Source organism: Bombyx mandarina, chromosome 09 (assembly GCF_030267445.1).
Source record: "Bombyx mandarina strain Sakado chromosome 09, ASM3026744v2".
Lineage (NCBI taxonomy): Eukaryota > Metazoa > Arthropoda > Insecta > Lepidoptera > Bombycidae > Bombyx > Bombyx mandarina.
In genome coordinates this window covers 8,898,354-8,920,307 of record NC_143216.1, presented here as the reverse complement: position 1 = coordinate 8,920,307, position 21,954 = coordinate 8,898,354, and the positions used below count along the sequence as shown (strand labels likewise).

Genomic DNA, 21,954 nt, shown 5'->3' with positions numbered 1-21,954 from the left:
AAACTGGAAAGGCCTCAGGGCCACCAGTGATCCTTCAATCATAAAATAAGTGAAAAAAAAACAAAGAGCAAACTGTTGTTCGAACGAATATTTGCCTGATGCAGGTATCGAATCTATAACCCTCGTCAAAACGATCAGAAGCGCTACCTATTGCCCCACCAACTCGTCAATTTCGACTATATCTATGGGCTTCGGTAGCTAAGCTACATTTTAGAATTTAAGGCGCAGGTCATTCTCACAGTTTCTCTGAACTGTAGAACTCACATGACTGCCGATTTTTTTATACATTTTTTTTTTCCTTAATCTACTCTGACGCCTGTATTCGTTTTTGGGAATGGTTTCAATACAGCCTTTACGGCTTTTTTTATTACATAGCTGCCTGGACGAGCCCATAGACATCTACAACGTAAATGCAGCCACCCATCTTCAGTATAGTTACAACGGCTGCTCCACCCTTCAAACCGAAACGCATTACTGCTTCACGGCAGAAACAGGTAGGGCGGTGGTACCTCCGTGAGGCTGAGGAGCGCGAAAGGGAGTGGGATCCCTCTTCGGCTTCACAGCGAAGAAGGCGGAGTGGGCGGCACGGGCGCGAAGCTCCCGTTCATCTCCTGTAGGGGCTGTCGGGTGCCGGGTGCGGGGGTGCCCGGTACTCGGCTGTTGGTCCGGTGGTGAGGCGGCGCAAGGTGGCTCCTGTGCACCGCTCACGGTGTGTCTCCGAGACGACGTCCTGCGGGATTTTCCCAGGGATGGAGTGCCGTCCTACTAACAGGATGGGTACCGGCGACGGCGAGCCTTCGGCGCGCACTGTGCGGTACCGTGGGTTTCGTGGAGTCGGAGTGGTGGGGCTCGATGGGGTTTAGTCGGTAGTCGTTCTGCGGGGCAAGTGCTTCGCGCGCCTTTTTCAAGGCGTAGTCTCCTGTGAGAAATTGGGGGAGATGAAGGACCTCGGCTCTTCTCTTCTCCCCTTCTTCCTCTCAGGAGGCGCCGGAGTCCGACATAACCCGGTCCGTTACCCCCCTCGACCGGGTATCCGTAAATGGATTCCCCAGAAAAAAAAAAAAAAAAAGGGCGGTGGTACCTACCCGTGCGGACTCACAAGAGATGCTACCACCAGTAATTACGCAAATTATAATTTTGCGGGTTTGATTTTTATCACACGATGTTATTGCTTCACCGTGGAAGTCAATCGTGAACATTTGTTAAGTACGTATTTTCCCGTAAAATTGGTACCCGCCTGGGATTCGAACACCGATGCATAACTCAACATAAATGCACCGGACGTATTATCCTTTAGGCCACGACGACTTCAAATGTATAAATTATGTATTATAATATGTATTAAAATAGCAAAACAAGTTCGAAAGTATTTATAAAATGTAGTAAATTGGTTTCTTTATTACACGTTTGATCGCGAATCACATTTTGATTGATCGACATTCAATCAATCTCGAGGATACGGGATTGCGAACGTTTGATACACTTATCGAGAAAGTCTCTTCTGTAACTGACAGATTGGCTTAGTGATTTTTAATCTGGGGCATATTATTTAGCGTTTCCACTTTTTTATGTCTATACATTTAATAAAACAGTCGAAACCGGTGTGTACACTCAAGACTATTACTAAAAAAAGAGCTTACGGCCAATTTCGTGTGAAGTAGTCACCAAATTCTATGGACGTCTCAACGTGTATGCTACCACTAGAGACATGAGGTCGTGGTCTCAATTGTATAGTACCACGGCTGACCCAACCTTAAAGCCAGAACGCATTTTGTTTCGCGGTAGAAATAGGTATGGTACACTTATAGGCTCACTAAGCGCTCTACTGCCAATATAGAATGTGTTTAACATAACATTAAAGTTAAATTAATCTACTATTAATACATAAAGATTTCGTGATCATTGACGACAGCCGTTAAATCTCGTATTAAAAAAAATAGAGATTCAAAAATAAAATGCTGGAGAGTAAATTTAGTTTTAATTTTGTTTACGACTTCCGAAAACCCATGACAATACAATGATTATGGAAAATAAATAACATATGTGTTAATCAAATCAGTTTTCGTTACAGAAGAAGCATCGATTATTGGCAGTCCCGGCGAAGAACTACCTTCACACTGGTGTGAACATGAGATCGCAAGGCATAAACGCAAAAAACTTAAATTGCAACCCCATATTAGGTGAGAAAAAAATGCTTAGTTTAAAAACATTAAAAAATCTAGTGGCCGTTTGAGTGGGTTGAATTGAATTAAAATCAATTGAACCCATTTGGCATAGTGCCATGATTTTAAGGAGCATCCCGGCAACATTTCCAGAGGCTATATTTCGGACGATGTTCAAAGTCACTTAGAAAGAAACGTTGGGAATCTTCAGTAGGGTGTGATGATACTTTTAGCTTGGTCACAGGTTTATGCTATACAAATCATAGGTTAAGCCTCGTGTGTGGCATACATGATATTTCTGGTCCCCCTCCTACTACCATTTAATTCCATTCGGAAAAGGGACGTTCGGATTGCCGGTTGGAACTTCAGAATCACCGTGAAAGGTGGTTCCAAGTGGTAGCGACGAACTCTGCTCTGGTAGTAGTTGGTGATAAAAGCATTTACAATCCCACTACTGCATTTACCGACGTTTTGACTTATCATTTTATCCACATACCATCCAGCTCTAGAATGAACTCCCTTTAACGGTGTTTCTGAAGTGTTATTCTTCTTATGATGTTCTTCGTCAAATAAGGTCTGAATAGTAGGCACATGTTGGCTATTTCTTTAGCATTGCTAGTTGTAGTTTGAAATAGCTTAAATAATTATGTATCTTATCTTCTTCGATCAATAGTCGTTGAGACTATAGTAATATAAAACCTCGACGATATATGGAACATGGAGGGTTTTTGTGCGAGCCCAAGGTTGGCGGCTACTCAATGTGTGTAATTGATATCCTTACTGAAAAGGAGCTGTCTTATTAGCTGTGGTGCCTTTGATGTTTTATTTATGTTTGAAGCTGACAGGTAATAATAGGTAAAATGCTAATTACTGGTGCCTGCCTATTTCTGCCGTGAAGCTGTAACACGTACCGTATTAAAGGGTGGGGCATCTGTTGTACTCTAAAACTGAGAATTTAGAACTCATGTCTCAAGGTGGATGGCGGTATTTACGTTATTGATGTCTATGGGCTCCTGTGCCAGGGGTCCACCTACCTAAAAGCAATAAAAAATACAAAACAAGGCTACTATGAGCATGTTAATTTAAAAAAAACAATGTAAATAAAATAATTTAAAGGAGAATTAATATGTTTGTTTGTCTCATCAGGGATACGAACTGTCCTGAAACGCTAGATTTGGAACGTCGTCGTCGTCGTCGGCGGAGGCGCACCCAGCACCAGCACACTCGGAAGCCTAAGAAACATCGAACACTACTAGTATCTGCTATTGATGAACAGGCGAAAGTCATACATGTAAGCAAGGGCAGGTAGTCTAAGTAAGGTCCATCGCCCCCCCACACAAATTGACTGTGACCATCAACTTTGGAATTGAACCGTCAACTTCTGTATGACGCTCGTAGCCTCATGCTGCTGGTTTGGTGAGTAGGGAACGCGATATTTTGCCAGAAGAGTAAACGCGTACTGGTGGTAGGACCTCTTGAGAGTCCGCGCGGGTAGGTACCACCATCCTGCCTATTTTTGCTGTGTAGAAATAATGCGTTTCGGTTTGAAGGGTGGGGTAGCCGTTGTAACTATACTTGGGACATTAGAACTTATATCTCAAGGTGGGTGGCGCATTTACGTTGTAGATGTCTATGGGCTCCAGTAACCACTGAATACCAGGTGGGCTGTGAGCTCGTCCACCCATCTAAGCAATAAAAATAAAAAAAACTCTCGTCCTTTGGATGCCGTCGTTGTACAACTAGAAACAGACATCTCGGTGTGGACATTTTGTTTTTGAAGCTACTTCAAAGGGGTTCAATAATTAAACAGAGCTTATTGCAAGCGTGCTGTTAACGCCACACTCAATAGATGGCGTTGATAACAAAAAATAGTATTATAGAACCGTCCACTGGTTCATTTCGAAACTAAGGAAACGAACCATACTTCTCATTTTAGTTTGTAATCTTTACACTAGATGCTGCTATAACAGATTTTGCGATTTAACATTTCATATTTTGAAACGAAATGTAGATGTCAGTATTTTTTATATTTCTAGCAGAGACCTATTAATAAAATTAAAAAAATACAATTTCTTTGAAACATGCGTGATATAAAATTAAGTTAGTAAGTAACTTTATTCTGGACTCACTGATAGTAGAATTAAATTTAAGGCAGCAGCAAACAGACTGCCTTTAAACATTAGACTTAATAATTATTAATAATACCTAATTGTAAATAGATATGCTTTAACAAAAACCGACTTCAAATAGAAAAAATAAAAGATATTCCAAAACAAATTAATATACACTAAAAACAATAATCATCGAAATCGGTTGGCGTGACCGAACTGGACTAAATTGAAATGGGACTGCAAGGGAAGCGCCAGCTTTCTAATAAATAAATAAATAATCAAAATTAATAATAATAAAAATAAAAAAAATACAATTTTAAGCTTGAATGTTTTGTGTGTATTGCTGTTGGTGTATAAATAAATAAATAAAATGGAGTCACCCAGCCAAAAGTTATGAGGTAACAAAGATAAAAAACAAACAAACATACAGTCGCATTGAGAACCTCCTCCTTTTTTGAAGTCGGTTAAAAAAGAGAGCCGCTTCCTTTATTGTGCTGAATGTCGATGTTAAAGAAGTACGAGCAATGAATATAATGAGCGTATGTCAGCTCATATTGTTGTAGAATTAGGTATATTTAATAAGACTAGAGGTCCCGCAGTAGTCGAAATTCGACTATAATCAATTGGAATTTTAAGTTTGTACACTATTATGATTGTATTTTATACTTCTACTAGCTGACCCGGCAAACGTTGTGTTGCCTTAAATAAGATTTGTAGGGAAATTCTACTGTAGAAATAAAAACCTCATTTAACCACATAATACCTCATTCTAAACAAAAAAATATATCCAAAAAATAAAAATAAAAAATAAATGTTTGGGGTGGACAACCCTTTTCACTTAGGGGTATGAAAAATAGATAGTAGCCGATTCTCAGACCTACTGAACATACTATTGATACACAAATAAAACCAACAAAACATGGCTGAAAAATGTATAGTATTGTATAGCTCTCAAATATATTAAGTGTATAATCTATGATGTATAGTGAGTAAGTAAGACAGGAGACCGGCTTCGTCCCCATCCCTACTACGTGATGTTTGCTGGATCAGTGGTGACACCTGGTGGGGATAGCTGATCGATTGATAGTTGATCAGTAGTCGACCGGCGAGCGCGGGAGATCAAATTCAATTTAAAAAAAATCATAATTAAAGGAACTTGAAATTATAAACTCTGAATAAGAATTTATCGTACTACAATTATAATATTTGATTGCCATCTTGCAACCTTATTGCGGATGGAAAAATAGGGGTTGATCGTATAAGAGTGAAAATTGAGAGTAATATGATTTTTTTATTTTAAGTCATGATAAAACTAAATAAAAAAACTTGCCAAAAAAATTAAAGTTTATAATTAACAAAAAATAGGGGTTGGTCATAGAGGGATGAAAAATTGAGAGTAACATCAGATTTTTTATTATAATTCATGACCAAATAAAAATAAAAATGAAAATCTTGCCAAAAAAATTAAAGTTTATAATTAACAAATAAAAAATAGGGGTTGATCGTAGAAGGGTGAAAATTTCAGAGTAATATGATTTTTTTTATTCTACGTCATGACAAAATAAAAACAAAATTCTCGCAAAAAAATTTAAAGTTTTTAATTAGCAAATAAAAAATAAGGGTTGATCGTAGAAGGGTGAAAATTGAGGATTGTACGTATTTTTGTATGTTGTATCATAAAAAAATTGAAATTAAAAATGTTGTCTAAAAAATAAAATAAAAAATTTAGGGGTGGACTACCCCTAACATTTAGGGGGATGAAAAATAGATGTTGGCCGATTCTCATAGATACCGGATAAGCACAAAAAATTTCATCAAAATCGGTCAAGCCGTTTCGGAGGAGTATGGCAACGAAAACTGTGACACGAGAATTTTATATATTAGATAATCACAAATTTCGCCAAGACTACACAATAAAAATTATTAACAAACACAAACAATATTTAATCTCAATTTGACAACAGACGTCAAGAACAAAAGTTTGACAATAAATAGTATGCATGCGTGTGTGCGTCAAATACTACATGGTATGTAGTGTGTGTAATGTTTTCTTTATTGATTTAATGTATATTTTATGCATTATGTTAAAAAAATTAGCATTGTGCACTTCTTCTCTATATTCTCTATAAGTGTGGAAAGTTTCATACTCCTCCGTCCGCGCAACTTTCGTAAAAAGGGATACCTACAAAGTTTTTGCTTCACGTATTAATATATAGGTTATATTAGTTATACGCATAGTAAAAGGATGGAAGCAATTAACGAAAAATAAAAAATAAAAACTTGCTAAAATTCTATATTTTTATCTTATATTGTATAATACGTAAGGGAAAAGTCCTTTCGCATTATAGTATGTATGAACTTGTAATAAAATCTCTTTGGCTATACTATTTGTATCTGGCTGCTTTTGGTATTATTAAAAGTTTAAATTTTAAAGAAGATAATTCCGAATTCAAATTAGAAAAATGTGTGATTTTTATTTATTTTTCGTACTGTCTATATGAGTGAATCTAATGAAAAAATTCGATACATTTTATAATTTTACTACAAAAAAGCTAAAAATGTAACATAAGCCGCAAAAAATTTTTGCGATGTTTATGGACCTAGTGTGTGAGCATAGCACAAATTTGGTTTAAGCGTTTTCAATCCGGAAATGTTTATGTCAAAGATGCACGTCGCTCTGGTCGCCCTATTACGGATAAAATGGATGCCATTTGTGAAAAAGTGAAGCAAGATCGGCATATCAGTAGTTACGATGAAGCTGAAGAACTGGGAATTGACCACAAAACAGTTTTGGCGCATTTGAAAAAAACTGGGTACACAAAAAAGCTCAATATTTGGGTACCTCACGAGCTCACTGAAAAAAACCTAATGAACCGTGTACTCATTTGTGATTCTTTATTACGACGTAATGAAACCGAACTATTTTTGAAGAAGCCGATAACTGGTGATGAGCAGTGGATCACGTATGACAAGGACGTGCGAAAAAGGTCGTGGTTAAAGGCCAGTCAGGCTTCACAGACGGTGGCGAAACCCAGGTTAACTCGCAACAAGGTGATGCTGTGTGTGTGGTGGGATTGGAAGGGCATTATTCATTATGAGCTGTTACCACCAAGCAGGACCATCGATTCTGAACTCTACTGCGAACAACTGATGAGATTAAAGCAAGAAGTTGAGAGAAACCGGCCGGAATTAATCAACAGAAGGGGTGTGGTTTTTCATCATAATAACACTAGACCCCTCTAGTGTTGATCACACATCTCACACATCTTTAGCCACTCAGCAAAAATTAAGAGAGCTTGGCTTGGAGGTGTTAATGCCTTGATGACCTTTGCACCTTCAGATTTCCACCTGTTTCGGTCTCTTCAGAATTCTTTAGGCAGTGTCAGGTTAACATCACGAGAGGACTGCCAAAACCAATTGTCGCCGTATTTTGATCAGAAGCCCCAAAATTTCTATAGCAATGGGATCATGTCCCTATCTACAAGATGGCAAAAAGTTATTGAACAAAATGGTACCTACATACTTAAGTTAAACGTAAATTAACTATATTAAAAAATGTTGTGAATTTTCTTAAAAAATGCGAAGAATCTTATTCGCTAACCTATTACTTACGTATCACAGAAATCCCTACAAAACTTTTGATTAATTTTCAAGCTCTTATTTAAATAAAATTCATAATAGTTTAAATCAGAATAGGCATTACTATTTTGAGATCAGGCAAATAATAGACATAACATAAAAAATGGCTGCGTAGCTCTTCTGTATAGCGACGAGTGAATTCGCAATTACTAATGAGCCATACAAACTATGGGTAACTTGCAATTTCCGGATAAAACGTTATTTGTCGATATCTGCGGTTTTTCTGAAGTTCTGAAGATGTGAAACTTATCGTCCGTTTTCCTGCTAATTATTCGGTATCTGTATCAAAAGCTTCAGTAAAAGCTAATTCGAGCCTACCTTAGAAAGTAGTTTATTTAAATCATTATCGTTATTATCATTATTTTTAAATGATTTGACTGAAATGTTTGTTAAATCTATACTTCTATACTAATATTATAAAGAGGAAAGATTTGTTTGATTGTTTGTATTGAATTGGCTCCGAAAATACTGAAGCGATTTAAAAAAATCTTTCACTGTTGGAAAGCTACGCTATCCCCGGCCGACATAGGCTATATTAATTATATTTTAAAAAAAATTAGGGATCCTTACTGAAACTTCAATAATGTAACCCAATGTGTAAAAAAAATACCTAAAATTCTTTACATCGCGTGCGCTACTACCCAAGCGAAGCTGGGGCGGGCCGCTACTAGTATTGCAATAAAAACAATGACTATTCAGTAAGTTTTTGGTGAATGGTATAAAAATTGTTCTGGACTTGGGTTTCATATAGATTAATTTTGTCTGGCTGACGTCACCCACGCAGCGTTGGTAGCTCTTCCACACCGTAGACCGATGTCCTATTGAACGTCGCGGAAATCCACTGTATGCAAGAAAACCTTAAGGGGCCTTTGTCTACTTGGATGACCTATTTCTAAGCTGATGACGCTGACACGTTTAATAAAAGTCCTTACAATCAGAATTCATGTAAACACTACCTGTGTAACAAAACACCGTTCACATACACGCAATTTGCGCTGTACTTTCTACAGTTTTACTTCTCCTCGGATCATTGTTTAATCGCCACGAGTCTCAAAGTAAAACTTTGATGCTCTCAACTCTCGTTCGAGTTTATTTACTTTACATACAACCCGAGCGGAACACTCTAGAACCTCTCGAAAAATTTCGGCTTGACACGATTTTTCTCAAAATTGCTTATAACCTTCGATCGATCGTGTAACTATTTACCAGTAGAGCTACATGCTCATGTGATTCCGGTGTTCGGCCAGACAGCATTTGTATGAATACATGAATTGTACATGAATTTTTTTAAAACCTATAATTTATCTTTGTATCTTTTTTTTTATTGCTAAGATAGGTGGACGAGCTCACAGGCCACCTGGTGTGTTAAGTGGTTACTGGAGCCCATAGACAGACACAATGTATATGCGCCACCCACCTTGAGATATAAGTTCTAAGGTCTCAAGTATAGTCACAACGGCTGCCTCACCCTTCAAACCGAAACGCATTACTGCTTCACGGCAGAAATAGGCAGGGTGGTGGTACCCACCCGCACGGACTCACAAGAGGTCCTACCACCAGTAATTACGCAAATTATAATTTTGCGGGTTTCATTTTTATTACCCGATTCCTTCACCGAGGAAGTCAATCGTGAACATTTGTCGAGTACGTGTTTCATTAGAAAAATTGGTACCCGCCTGCGGGATTCGAACACCGGTGCATCGCTCAACACGAATGCACCGGACGTCTTATCCGTTAGGCCACGACGACTTCAAAACCTTTGTATGACCAGACCTTTGTATCTGATATGCTGTTACTATTTACATTAGGTGCTTGACCCTGACGAGTTGCCACGCCGTGCTCGCTACACGATTATGGTGACGGCCTGCCTGCTGCTATTCCTGTGCTTGCTGCTTGTTGGTGTTACCCTGCGAATGGCTCCTCTAATTGATGATATGGGTAAGTTCTGCTAATGATAATTTCAGGTTCGTTGGTCAAGAAGATACTACGAGTAGACGAGCTCGTCATGATGAACTGCCTTTGTAAAAAATGCAGTTGCTGTGACAAAATGTAGTTGTTTTAAGATTGGTAGTGTTTAGTTTAATCATGTTCAATTAAATATCTAAGCCCAATTTTCTGGAGGATATGCGCAGTGATATTATAGTCATGAGCTTAGATTTTTTGGTTATGGTGTGTGGTTTGAAAATCGCGAGCTATAAATTAGGTACCTTTGGATTATTATTTTTTCCCTACCTAAGCTGATGGTCTAGAGAGACCATATCAGCGTAACCTTAACTAGTAGGTGAGCTCACGGGGCTAAAACCTGTTGATGTTGCTAACACGAACCCTAGCAAGAGCCGTGCTTCGCAGAATCTAGAACAGGATCGGAAACGCGACCCACTGAGAAGATCTGGCGAGAAACTCAGTGGGCTGTGTCTTTGGGTTAATTTACTCGCCGAGCCCTTCGTCGGAAGCGACGGGTTCGACGAGAACGATGACCGGTGCTTGGGGTACCTAAAAACACCGTTAGTGGATCGGGAGGAACCGAAATGATGTGACTTTTGGATGTTTTTTTTGCTTAAAATGTTAACTGAAAAATAAATATTGCATTGTGATTTTGATGTGAAAATGTTCACGACCTACTAGGGGATAACACACACACAACGTGAACGCCACTGTATATCTTCCACCAAGACCTATGTATGATAAGTGCGGTTGCAACGACAATAGCCAGGATTATGGGACCCACTCTCGCTCAAAAAAGTCTCGTAGCATTGTCATTCAACCGATTTGATTTGGGAATTTGAGAGTTAGGTAGGGAAGAAGGTATGGAAGTGCGTAGGTGAGGAATACCACCATGGAGATCTACGAAAAGTTTTACGCATATCTCGAAGATTAACAAACACTATAAAGGAAGAAACCTTAGTCACACCTGAGTGATTAAGATTCTCATTTGTAACAATGCAGAAGTCATCTATACAAATAAATAAAATTGGAGTTTCTGTTTGTAATAATAAAATAACTCTTTTTACTAAGCGTAAAGCGTATACACAGTACGTACACCAAAATAACATTTTTTTAATTTTTTGTCTGTTTGTTCCGGCTAATCTCTGGAACGGCTAGACCGATTTCGACGGGATTTTCACTGATAGGTAGCTGATGATATAAGAAGTAACTTAGGCTACTTTCTTTAGACTAGCTTCGCCCCGCGGCGTCACACGCGGTACGACAATAAACGCGGGTAGCATCGCGGGCTCAGCTAGTAAAAAATAGTATTTATTGAACCAGAACTAATATTTATAAAACTATTTATATTGCTACTATATTGCTTGAACTATTTACAAAAGACTTGTAAACCGCGTAAACCATCTTTACAACATAATGCAACATAAATCTAATAGTTATCCTGTAGTTGAAACTGTTCACTTAAATTATTGAGCTTTTTATATTATTTAACAATCTATAGGCATCCAGTTGTGTTTATTAATGTTTAATTTAATGTAGAGGCTTAATTTAGTAACATTAATGGACTTCAACAGTTTTGTACCGTGTTTGATAACGAAATGTCCTTATCGTAACCGTGTTAATATCTATTGTTGGAAAAAAAAACTACATCTATAATTCAAGATCCTATCAAACATCATGTATCAGCATTTAATAAAATAAATACTAAAGGCATATCAATAGCACAAAATGTTGTAATTTCACTTGTAATCATCTCATGTTTATTCATATTTTTTTAGAAAACCGTCAAATACTTTGCTATTTATTATTCATATCAGAGCGACGTGAGCCCAGGCTGATGAAAATTATTGTTGATTTGTGAACTTATCACCAGAGGAATCAACATTGGGCGTTGAACTTCAGGAAATTTTGAAATATGTAGACTGTAGTGTTGAGTTTTCATTGATTTTATTATACAGACGATTAAATGACTTAAACATTCAGGGATTACAGTAATGATGAGTGATTTAGAGCAAATTAATTTAGTGAATGACCACTAAATGCGACCGCTGTCAACAAGAGAATCATAGATAATACACGTAATATTAAAAAAAAAAAAACTCGGGTCCATCAGCTAGGTGTATGGACTAACAAAGCTTCAGTATTTATATGAACAAAATTTAATGTTTGTCATTTATAGGCTCTCAAACTATTTATCAATTATATTATATTATAATTATGTTATAATACATGGTATAGTTGTTATTGACACTGCAGGGAAGCATTCTTTTGTGAGTCGTTTGTGCATTACCACCGCAGCGGAACTTGTGTTCCGTAATTACCTACTCTTATTTTTTCATATCTATATTAATGAAAAAAAAAATTTTTTTCCTACCTAAGCTGTTAGCCTTAGAAGGCTATGCCAGCGTGATAAAGCTATTACTATAATGAAAACAGAACTCTAATCAAGAAAAAATTACTGAATTTGAAAACAGAATTCTCTATTTTATAAATAAAATTCATTTGAAATAAGAATTATTCGCCAGCTACATATACATCAATCCTGCCAGTATTGTAGAACGGTAACTTCATAGGTAAAGACCTATTAAGGGTAGGTATATCAACGTAATACACCGTTGGAGCCATTTATAAAAAAAACGTAATAGACAACAAATTAATCTTAACCCAAAGCAGCATTGGATCAAAAAACTGTCACTTCACATAACGTTTACTTAAAATACGTCACCACACGTCACAAGTGTAAGGTTGTTTATCATTCATAATATACTTAGGAATATATTTTGTTGACTTTTTGATACTGCTGTGTTTATTTTGTACAAATAATATGTTACTTGAAATAAATGGTATACGAAAGTTTTCACGTGTTTTTCGAGTGATTCGAATTTAAGTAAAACGCAATAACTGAAAATTAAATCAAATTTAATCAAATCGGCCGTCTGGTGTAGTGGTAAGTGACATGGTCACTACACGAGGGGGTCGCGGGTTCGAATCCCGCCAAGGGAAGGTATTTGTACGATAAATATAAATGTCTTTTCCAGGGTTATGGATGTATCTTAAATATATGTATGTGTATAATAAAAATCTTATATTTTTTTCCGTTATCTGGTACCTGTAACACAAGTTCTTTACGAACTTATCACGGGACCAATTAACATGATGTGATTGTTAGTAAATATTTATTATTATTATTATTCTTTATTAATTTCGATCAGGTTCGATTGTGTCTACAAAAAATATGGTGTTCTGAATTGTTTTTATTTATCTACGTTCGACTACTAAAATTTTACTTAATAAAGTCTTAAAAGTAATTTGTTTTATAAAATAAATATTAGACAAAAATCTGTTGCTAAAGTAATTGAATGAATTACTGCGGCAATTTGTTAGCAGCGCTTGTATCGTGGATTCATGATAATGCCGACGCCAGGAGTCTCGGCTATAATCGCGGCTTCGATATAAAGTAACACTTTATTAAATTTTCAATTACAGGGTTAACTTATGCGAGCATAATAGGGCCTCCATATTTTGGTATTTGTTACATATTAATATACAATATTTAAAATTTGCTGAAGATGAAATGAATGAAACATGATGAATGAAACATGATTTTATTGAATATTTAAATTATCTCTAGAGTAGTAGATCCAAGTCTGCAGTTCGCTGTAGCACGTAGGTGGGCAGGATCGACCGGTGAAACACTACCCTCTCACAGAAAATCAGCGTGAAGTGGGGGCCTCCTAGAGGCCACCGCGTTTCGACTGGTGAGTGAGAGTCCCGGCGCCCTTATCCCTCTACCTCGGGGCCCAAATAGCAACTGGCACTTTCATTATACTACACGTATCGCAACAGATTTTCTAGGGACTGTTGCGTTGCGTGTGGGAATGAGTATCAGTTGGCCCCTTCCTGTCTTTTTATTCCCTGTCCCACAATTCCTCACCCTCTGTGACCCTTCTCCTTCCCTTTCCTTCCCCACCCCTTATGCTATTTTTGATTTTTGTGATGGCGACGAGTGATACAAATAAAATACCCCAGGAGGGTACCAGTCTCTTATAGACTGGAGAATCCCTCTCTGAGCGAGAGCGAGAGATGCTATCCTCTCGCTCTGGCTCAGGCTGCCCATCGTATTCTGGGGGGGCACATCAAGCGTCGTTTATCACAGCTGCTGGGTGCAAACTGAGCCCAATAACGAGGAAGTCCCCCTCCACTTTAGCAGTGGATTTTTCTAACATCAGGGGACTTCACTCGAACTTAAATGCCGTCCACCACCATCTCGAGACGGAAAGGCCAGATTTGCTTTTCCTGACGGAGACGCAGATTTCCTCCCCAACTGACACTTCATATCTAAAGTACCCGGCCTATAGCCTGGAGCACATTTTTGTGCCACGCGCCGGCGTGTGTGTGTACATCAGGGAGGGAATTTGTTACCGTAGGCTCAGCAGTCTTGAAGGCAGAGACCTGTCGACCCTTTGGGTGCGCGTCGATTGTGAGGATCACATTCGCATCTACGCGTGCCTTTACAGGTCTCATAGCGGAAATTCGGAAATTGACCGGCTCTTCGAGCACCTGCAGGTGTCCACTGACAGAATACTTGAGCAGATTCCTACCGCAGAAATTGTGGTTTTGGGCGACTTTAATGCCCACCACTCTGACTGGCTTGGGTCAACACGTACTGACCATGCGGGAAGGTCTGCTCACGATTTTGCCATTGCCAATGGTTTGACGCAGATAGTACCTTCTCCCACACGTGTGCCGGATGTGGAAGACCATTCGCCTTCCTTATTGGACCTTCTGCTGACCTCTCGCCCCGAACCCATTCGGGTATGGGTCGATGCTCCTCTCGGGTCATCGGACCATTGCCTAGTTCGGAGCGTGGTGCCTCTCACCGTCTCGTCACAACCACTTCCATCTGGTAGACGACGTGTTTGGCACTACAGGTCAGCAGACTGGAACGGGATGCGCTCTTTCTTTGCATCCTACCCATGGGGGCAGATTTGCTTCAAGTCAGAGGATCCTAGCACCTGCGCCGACTCGGTTGCCGGCGTCGTGCTGCAGGGCATGGAATTGTTTGTTCCTAGCTCAGCGGTGCCTGTCGGTGGCAGGTCTCGGCCCTGGTTTGGTGGGTCCTGCCGTGACGCACATCGTCGCAAGCGGGAATGCTACCAGGCTTGGGCTAGGGCAAAGGCCGCTAAGGATGTAAACTCTGACTCACTCAAGAAGAAGTACAACTCTGCTTCCAGGTTCTTTAAGAAGCAAATTGCATTGGCAAAATCAAATTACGTTGGGAGAATTGGCGAGAGACTGGCGCGCCTGCCATCTGGCTCTCGTGCGTTCTGGTCTCTCGCCAAGGCTGTCCAGGGTAATTTCTGTCGGTCGACGCTTCCACCTTTGCGCGGGGAGGATGGTTCATTGGCCTATTCCGCAAGGGAGAAAGCCAATCTTCTTGGCTCTATCTTTGCGGAAAACTCGACTCTTGACGACTGGGGGAACACTCCTCCTACCATCCCGAGGTGTGAAACCACAATGGCGGACGTCCGCTTCACACGGTGTGCTGTGCGGAAAGCACTATTTTCCCTGGATGTCAACAAGTCGAGTGGGCCCGATGGAATATCTCCTATTGTGCTGAAGGTGTGTGCTCCAGAGCTGGCACCGGTTTTAACGCGCTTATTCAGACACTCTTATGTCCTCGGCGTTGTCCCACATTCATGGAAGACGGCTCTAGTACACCCGATCCCTAAAAAAGGCGACCGCTCAGATCCGTCCAACTACAGGCCTATCGCTATCACCTCCTTACTCTCCAAAATTATGGAATCCATAATCAACCGCCAGCTCATGGGCTACCTGGAAGAGCACCAGCTGATCAGCGACCGCCAATATGGCTTCCGCAAAGGCCGATCAGCTGGTGATCTTTTGGCTTTACTAACTCACCGTTGGGCGCAGGCGGTTGAGAGTAGGGGTGAGGCACTAGGCGTTAGTTTGGACATTGCGAAAGCCTTCGATCGGGTTTGGCATAAAGCCTTACTATCGAAGCTTCCTTCCTATGGGCTTCCTGAGAGACTTTGTAGGTGGATCGGCAGTTTCCTTGCGGAACGGAGAGTTAAAGTCGTCGTAGACGGCTCATGCTCGGACCCCCGGACCGTAAATGCTGGTGTTCCCCAAGGCTGTGTGTTATCCCCGACATTGTTCATTTTGCATATCAATGATTTGTTGCATACCAGTGGCATTCATTGCTATGCGGATGACAGTACCGTGGATGCACTGTATTTCGGCCGCAGCAATATCTCTCGGGATCACGTCGATGAGTGTCGGAACAAACTTGTGTCTGAAATCGAATCATCCCTTGTGAAGATTTCCGATTGGGGGGGACTAAATCTAGTCCAGTTTAACCCTTCTAAGACTTAAGTTTGCGCGTTCACCGCTAAAAAAGCCCCCTTTGTCGCATCGCCACTCTTCGGAAACACTCACCTTTGTGCCAAGCCGAACATGGGCATTCTGGGCGTAGACATTTCGAGTGTTGTCCAGTTTGGCGGTCATTTGGAGAGTAAGGCTAAAATGGCCTCCAAAAAACTCGGAGTACTCAACAGGGCCAAACAGTACTTCAAGCCGGCTCACCGCCTTAAGCTGTATAAGGCGCAGGTGCGGCCTCACATGGAGTATTGTTGCCACCTTTGGGCCGGGGCTCCGGGTTATCAGCTATCTCCCTTTGACCGAATCCAACGTAGGGCATCTCGGATTGTCGACGATCCTGTACTTGCCGATCGGCTAGATCCTTTGGCACTGCGTAGGGATCTATCTTCCCTATGCATACTTTACAAAATTTACAATGGGGAGTGTTCCGAGGAGTTGTTCAATTTAATAGAAGCCGCTGATTTTCGCAACCGATCGTCTCGCCGGAACTATCATCCGCACCATCTGGATGGTTGGCGTCCACTACAATGCGTTTTAAAAACAGTTTTCTGCCACGCACAGTAAATCTCTGGAATTCGTTGCCATCAGCGGTCTTCCCCAACAACTGCGACATTGGGTTATTCAAGAAAAGAGCATATTCTTATCTGAAGGGTAGGCAACGCACTGGCGTAAACGCTGGTGACCGTGGGCGGCGGTGAATCACTTACCATCAGGTGACCCGTCTTGCTCGTTTGCCTCTTAGTTGTTATAAAAAAAAAAAAAAAATCTCTTAAGTTTTCCTCAATCCACCTTCAGCATTGGTGTAGGTGTAAGTAGGTAGGTAAGGGTAGGTGTAGGTACGTAGGTAGGGGTAGGTGTAGGTAGGCGAAATTATCTATACTAAAATAATGTTTTGTATTAAGAATAGAAAGGCATTTTTTCCTACCTAATCGCTGGTAGTCTAGAAAGTTATTCCAGCTACGCTCGGACGGGTAGGATGCAGTCTTCAGTCAGGGTAGGAAGACTGCAATCAGTTTGAAATAATTTGGTAAATTAATAATTTAATCCTTTACATACGAATTTATAATGTATTAAATTTAATTATAGAATGATTGTTATAATTAAACAATGCACAGTACTAAAAAAATATTAGTAAGATAAAGTTTCGTTTTCTTGAGTAGATGGGTAAAATTAAAACATAAAATCCGGACTTTATGGGTAAAATCAGCCGGCCTAGTGTCTACATCCACGAAGTACCACATTATTGCGCGGTCGCCTCAGGGATCCTGACTCAGATAGCGTCAACGTCGAGGTAGCAATGTGATAAAATATCATGTACATAATGTAATGTAATAATTCGGATCAGCGAATATTTATGCATCACTTGTTTTGTCTTACAAACAAATATCTATTCACTATATAGGTATAATCGAAGCTGCTGTAAGCTACAAGAGCGAATATTGACATTGTCACTTGAGAAATGTTATTAAATTAGTCTAGCAATTGCCTACACACCCTGTGCAGTTAATGCGGGAGTTGACTCCCTCCCGGTGATGGTCACTGGGCGACTTGAGGGGGTTGACGCTGCGCTGCACGCTACCGTCACTCTAGCGCGCTAGCACCAGTAGGATGGAACGACGCGTCGGCGGCTGCGGCCTGCGAAGCGGTCCGCGTTGTCGTCGTCGCTGTCGTCGCCAAACTGACTTTGGAAGAGCAACCCGGTCGGCGGTATATCGCGTTCCGACCCGGCAGACTGGTTCTGGTCCAGCGAGGTATCCCGGAACAGCGGCATCGCCCGGGCGGACTGGTAGGGTCACCCGGGCGATGCTGTAGACCGGCGTCGTTGGTCGTCGACTATCGCCTCGACGACCCGTCGGTCGGACGTCCTCGGGGTGGCGCCGCGTGTCTGGTTGTAATGTCGACCGCGGGAACCCCCCTACTCTGGTCGGATTCTGACCCCAAACGGAGATCGGACGTCGGGTGTAAGAGTGCAGGGGAGTCGCTTAGTTCGGTAGGGCCCTAAAACTCCTTGGGCCCGCGGTCTTCTCCCAACATCAGCAGGTCGTCAAGTCCCGCATACCCACCCGATGCCCACGGACCTTATAGGAGGTTCGGCCTCCGGCCCAAAAAAAAGAGTGTTGAGTCTAGTGAAATGGAGGCTTGTTTACATTTGCACTCGGGTTGCAAGTTGCGGGTATTTTACTGTCGTAGGGTGAAACGTGAACACGCACCGATAGATGTCACTGTCGTATTTCTACTGCTATGCAGTGTGACAGCTGTAATACATATAATTTGAGATTTTGATCTCAACGATATTTAAGGGATCTTTATACCAGGTGGGACGTGAACATAAATAAAAAAAAACAGGCTTCTGTATTTAAAACGCAATTAATCCGGTGAATGAAAGAGACATTGGTCTTCAATGTGGTATATGTATAGTACCACGATGTCAGACACACATACGCCCCACCCGGGATGTCCTAAGTGGTCAGCGCCTGTTGCGGACTTTAACAATACCCAGCATAGTGAATTCCAATTTCTAATTTAAAAAAAAGTACGAAAAAATACTCGCGCAGAGAATAGGCCGTTAATATATATATATACCGTTAATAAAACAATCTAATGAATAGTTAAGAGGGTTCAATTTAAAATTGATCATACAACCATTCGTTTTCTGAAATATTAATGGTTTATTATTATATTAAGCAACCGAAATACCGAATAAATATAAAAATTATTGCATTTTTGATGTCAAGCTGAACATTGCTATGTGTAACGTTACAAGTACATTTGTGGCTTATCATGCGGTTTAAATAGTTTGGCCGGGAATTTTTAACAAACTAGTTTCAAGTCCCGAATAGTTGTTTTGATTACAATATATCTAAAGCGATATATATCGATGAAGACTCTCAAGAGCTTCCGTAGTGACATGTAAGCATAGACAATAATTCACATACATAAAACCTTTCAGTCACTCATTTATTGATATTGTAATTAGAATGTGATTACAAAAATATTGTAAAAGGAAAGAGTTATCTTTAAATCACATTGATATCACGGTTTCATAGCGTTCTCAAATAACGAAATTGTCATTGCTTAAATCCGTTGATCCAATAATGCGGGCATTATCTATTCAAAATGGTTTGTAATAATTATTTTGCCCGAATTCGAGAATAGATTCGCAACGCCTGGGCCTGTGTTTCAATTTTATATTTGTTCTAAAACTTCTTGTATATTAAGAAGCCAATTATGATGGATCTCAAGAATCTTTGTGTTCATTTGATTTCCCTGATGTCTTGTATTGAAATAGATTTCATAATAGTCTTGTCGACTTTAGACAATAAATGGTTTAAGCGTCACTGTTGTCCGACTAATAGAAATTTAGATTTTTGCAATCAAAATAATCAGAGAAAACAAAAAGGTTTTTTTTTTTGTTAAATTAGGAATGATAACAAGTGTGCATTCAGGATTTATACTGAAAAACTAATTTAAGCTTATTGTAATCTGTTTAAGCATTATCTGACAAAAGCGAAGTAATCTGTAACATTTTTAATCATTCGTTAAAATACAAAACAACGACTTAAAGCATTTTTATCCATTTAAATGAAATAATAATAGTCGCTTCATTTAGTAAAATTGTTTTGGGCTGGCGCTCACGTAATTCAAGAGGGAAAACAATAACGTTTAATGGCGACTTAAAATATGATTAAGAGTACCTAAGATCTAAATACCACTCTTATTTCTCAATACCGTGAAATTATAAAAGATCGTTAACTTAGGGAGCGATATTCTTCGAGTTCTGAATGGGGATCACAGACAGCAACCGCGTGGGTCGGACGTCTTAAGAGGCGGTTTTTGTGCTAAAGAAAACCTTGATGCGCGAACTTCGGCTTAGTTAATTAACTAACGCATTTTGTGATATTTTTATTATAATATACATCGATGATTTCAATTGGAAACTCCAACTAAAACTTCGAATATGAAGTCGTGTTATTTAGCACCGCAATTTTTAGTTTTGAATTTTTCCTTGTTTTTTTTTTTACATTTCAGTTTTGTGTAATAATTGATTTCATAAAATAAAATTCATAATGTTTGTCAATTTGATTGCTGAAACCTGTTTACAGGGACAACGAAAATTAAAAATGATATAGGCGAAACGTTTTTAATCAAATCATAAAAGAATTACAAGTGCATTTTTGAAGATCTTTTCTACCACGTACCGTCCGGTTTTGGAATGAACTCTCTCCTCTGCAGTGTTTTGTCGAGTGCTATGACATGTTCTTCTCCAAGTTAAAATTGCGGAGAGTACTTAGGGGTAGGCGGCGATTTGGCTGTCATTGCTGAAGTATGAATGAGCGATTGTAACCATTCAACATTTAACAGCAGCTGGGCCGTATGATAATCATGCTAACATTATATTTAAAAAAGAAAAGCTACTTTAGTATATCAGACTATAATAAAGTAATCAAGATTTTTTTTAATATTTAGCATGTAATATGAGAGTAGTTTCTTTAAAGGTCGTTTCAAAGGCTCCATGATTGAAGAAATATGCAAAAAAAATACAAATTTTGTAATTACAGGCCTCGTCAACAGATGTTGTTAGGTAGATAAATTTATTTGAATCACGTCGCCCTCAGCCCTCCAAGCCCTCTTACCGATAACGTCACTCACACTTGACAACACCTCGGTCTGCAATTTTCGAGTAAAAAATTCGAATTAATTCGTAAAGACGCCGCTAGTTAAGTCATCTCGGTGAGAGTTCACAGCTTCACAAAAAAAATATAATACTTTTAGAATAATTTCATCATATAATTATAATTTTTATTTATTTATTGCATAGGTGGGTGGACAAACTCATAGCCCACTTGGTGATTACTGGAGCCCCTAGACGTCTACAACGTAAATGCCGCCACCCAGCTTGAGACATGAGTTCTAAGGTCTAAGTATAGTTACAACGGCTGCCTCATTCTTCAAACCGAAACGCATTACTGCTTCACGGCAGAAATAGGCGGGGCGGTGGTACCTACCCGTGCGGACTCACAAGAGGTCCTACCACCAGTAAAAATAGAAAACGCTACTTATTTTAATTTTGTTAGAGGTCCTACCACCAGTGAAAATAGAAAACACTACTTATTTTAATACTTAATTTTGTTATAGGATAAAACTACCGGAAATGTCTACCCAAACTGTTCTTATACAAGTGTATGTTTAAGACTAAATCACGTATCTTAGAAACGACTATAATTTTGTACTTTTATTATAACATAACTAGAAGATATTTCGTTCATAATTTGTTTTATTATTATTATTACTATTTATTATTATTATTACGTTATTATTATTTATTATTATTATTACATTATTTTCAGAGTTACACTTTTTTTTTTCTTTTTTTTTTCTGATCGTAATTATTTGAATGAGACAAAAAGTCTTTCCGTATTTATTTCGAAACCTGAAGACGTGACAGAAACCTGCCCGGACATTTTTCACGATATACCTATCAACGCGACTTAAACTGTTTAAAATTCAAACTGACTCAAATTGTATTTTAATCAACATATTATTTTACAAACGTTTTAATTACTTTGAAAGTATTATTGCCCAAGAAGTCTACAGAAGCCCTCGTTTGGACTATGACGGGTTTCAAAGTGAGAAGGCAGGTAGGTACCAATTTTTCTACTAAAATACATACTCTACTCACGTCCATGAAGAAGAAA

At 39.4% G+C, this 21,954-nt stretch overlaps 1 protein-coding gene across 2 annotated transcripts in view; it reads left to right on the top strand.

Annotated features, from left to right (window-relative positions):
• The window catches only part of LOC114239792 (uncharacterized), a 139,493-nt gene that overhangs the window by 40,033 nt on the left and 77,506 nt on the right, over positions 1-21,954 (top strand). For both annotated transcript variants that reach the window (XM_028170183.2, XM_028170184.2), the window contains exons 4-6: positions 2,072-2,180; positions 3,309-3,453; positions 9,721-9,850. In XM_028170183.2, the coding sequence (XP_028025984.1) occupies positions 2,072-2,180; positions 3,309-3,453; positions 9,721-9,850 (384 nt within the window). The remainder of the gene's footprint in view (positions 1-2,071; positions 2,181-3,308; positions 3,454-9,720; positions 9,851-21,954) is intronic.